The following is a 2,750-nucleotide window of genomic DNA, read 5'->3' as shown; positions in this document are numbered from 1 at the left end:
CTCGCGCGCTCCCGTCATCGGGAGTCCCCTCAGCCCGCTCTCCTCAGCCCGCTCCCCTCATCGGGAGTCCCCTCAGCCCGCTCTCCTCAGCCCGCTCCCCTCATCGGGAGTCCTCTCAGCCCGCTCCCCTCGGCCCGCTCCCCTCGGCGCTGCTTCCCCTTAGCCCGCTCCCCTCATCGGGAGTCCCCTCAGCCCGCTCTCCCCAGCCCGCTCCCCTCATCGGGAGTCCTCTCAGCCCGCTCCCCTCGGCCCGCTCCCCTCGGCGCTGCTTCCCCTTAGCCCGCTCCCCTCATCGGGAGTCCCCTCAGCCCGCTCTCCCCAGCCCGCTCCCCTCATCGGGAGTCCTCTCAGCCCGCTCCCCTCAGCGCTGCTCCCCTCGGCCCGCTCCCCTCGGCCCGCTCCCCTCAGGGTTGCTCCCCTCAGGGCTGCTTCCCCTCAGCCCGCTCCCCTCCTCGGGAGTCCTCTCAGCCCGGTCCCCTCAGCGCCGCTCCGCTCAGGGTTGCTCCCCTCAGCCCCACCTGCTCCTCGGGAGTCCTCTCAGCGCCGCTCCCTTCAGCCCGCTCCCCAGCCGGTCAACCCTTCAGCCCCGGCGCTGCCCCTCGGGAAGGAGGTGGCACACGGGCGTCCTGGTCCTCCCCTCTGTGGCAGCGGGGCTCTCGCTGCCCGCTGCTCCCTCCCTGCCACCCTCCTCGCTGCGGGGGCTGGCACCCACGTCCCACAGCCCAGCACTGACACTCATCGATACCGCAGCAGCCCGGGGTGGGGGGAGAGGAGGAAGAGTGGTATTGCTCCCTGCCGTGACAAATTGTGATGGCTGGGCTTGGCTGCGGGCAAGGCTGCCGACACCACCGAGCATTTCCGAGGGAGGGAAGTCTGTTCCCTTCCCAGGCACTTGCAGAGATGAAGCCTTGGCTCCCAACAGTTTGCTGTCTGCCTACAGCATTTTAAAAAACATATCAGCGAGCCACAGTGGCTGGGAGCACGGAAACCCCCACAGCGTGTCACATTTTGCTCCAAGACTGCCATTAGATGTTTTTTTTCAGCACCAGTGTGAGTTGAGATGGGTTCAGTGTGAGTTCACAGCGAACAGGGTGGGAGAACTGCTCTGGCCAAAAAATGATGTTTCTTCGTGGTCTTTTCCAGCAAGATCTGTTCCTGGCTCAAACGTACTGCAGGACTGAGCAAGCTTCTGGTGGTGGCACATCAATGGATGGGCAGTGCCGGAGGGTAATCCACGTCCCCGGTGAGCAAGGTCCAGGTTCCCGGGGAGCAAGGCGGCAAGCCAGGAGGGACACCGAGGCAGCTAGCAAGGTCCAGGTTCCCGGGGAGCAAGGCAGCAAGCCAGGAGGGACACTGAGGCAGCCCGGGAGCCCAACCAGGCATGGAGCCCGGACACTGGTAGTGCTGGGATGGGACCATTTGTTATCTCGTGCCTCCAGGCTATGCCTGGAGCTCCCTCTGACGTGCAAGTGAAGTCTTGCCATATGAAGATTTAGCTAAGCAGCACGTAGGGAGGAAGGCCAGGCACTCCCAATTTCAGCAAAAGATCGTGTTATGACAAAGTAAATCACGGTCTCCCTGATGTGAGGCTCCTTTGCGACAGCTGCACCTTGCGAACATGATGTGAGCTGCGTGGGCAGCTGAGGGTCTCGCTGTGCTCTAGTCTGGCAGCTGCTGGGGCTGGAGGCTTTTGCCTTTGTGGAAGCGATGAACCTCACTCTCCGATACTCAGCTGGAGTTGTTTTTTTTAAGAAATCACACTGTCCTCGTCCAGTGTGTCCAATGTCTCAGGGATGTTGGTCCCAAATACATTCCCTGCCTTTCCAACAGTTATTGCTCCCTTTATCTTTTAATGTTCATCCTAATGGGTGTTTGCTTAACCAGGCTTTTAGTGCTGGCTTTTTTTAATCAAATGGTGGCGTAATTCTCCATTTCCTTCTATTTTGTGGTGCTGGCACATGTGAAATGTGCGCTAAGAATAATACGTTATTACGTTTGGGATGTGGTTTTGTTTGGTTTTTAAAGAGTGGACTATGACACCCTAAGCCTAACTAAATATTCCCTCCTCTCCCTGCAAGCCCACGTAGAGTGGTGAGCTGCATTTCTTCTTTCATGCAAACTTACACCGCTTCTGCCCTTTGACTTCAGAGGAGTTTTCCGAGCGAGAGAAGAACTGGCTCCACAGATGTTTCCTAACTGTGAGCAAAGGGAAGGGACCGGGTTTCAGAGCTGGGTGTCCCTTTGGCAGCGCTCTGTGATCATCCGTCTGGCACAAGTACGTGGGCTGGCGGGGAAGAGATTCAGGGACACGGTGAATCTGCCTGCGGGTGAGAAAAGCTTCTTATTAAATAGTCTGCTCGTGTTTGTGCAGAGTTCAGAGTGCACCTAGAGATGAGGATGCAGGCAGCGCTTCAGGGAAACAAACCTCCGCCCTGCCTGCAGAGGGAAAGGCGCTGGGATCTCCCACACACCGAGATCACCCTTCCTCGCTGTGCCGGGCTGGGTGCAGGCCGAGGGGGGAGAGTTAGTCCTGGTCCTAGCTGAACCCTCGCCCCTTCCCGTCAGGCTGGGCGGGAGCAGGCAGCTCAGATACGGGGGGGAGGCAGCAGGCAGCTCGGGGCGCCTTCCCCGTACCCCACGCTCCCCGCCGCGCCCTCCCAGAGCCCTCCATGCTGCCCGGCTCAGCCCCCTCCCTCCCAGCCGGGCCTGGGGAGGATGCTCAGCGAGGGCAGGGGCTGCTGCCGGGCCCC

The 2,750-nt window shown here is 60.4% G+C and overlaps 1 protein-coding gene across 1 annotated transcript in view; it reads left to right on the top strand.

Moving 5' to 3' along the window:
* Positions 1–1,618: 1,618 nt before the first annotated feature.
* The window catches only part of TRIP4 (thyroid hormone receptor interactor 4), a 35,988-nt gene continuing 34,856 nt past the window's right edge, over positions 1,619–2,750 (top strand). Inside the window, exon 1 of the mRNA XM_009276338.1 lies at positions 1,619–1,623. Within this exon, the coding sequence (XP_009274613.1) occupies positions 1,619–1,623 (5 nt within the window). The remainder of the gene's footprint in view (positions 1,624–2,750) is intronic.

Source organism: Aptenodytes forsteri, unplaced genomic scaffold (assembly GCF_000699145.1).
Source record: "Aptenodytes forsteri isolate BGI_AS27 unplaced genomic scaffold, ASM69914v1 Scaffold113, whole genome shotgun sequence".
NCBI lineage: Eukaryota > Metazoa > Chordata > Aves > Sphenisciformes > Spheniscidae > Aptenodytes > Aptenodytes forsteri.
The sequence above is the reverse complement of the archived record's forward strand: the minus strand, read 5'-3'. Positions and strand labels throughout refer to the sequence as shown.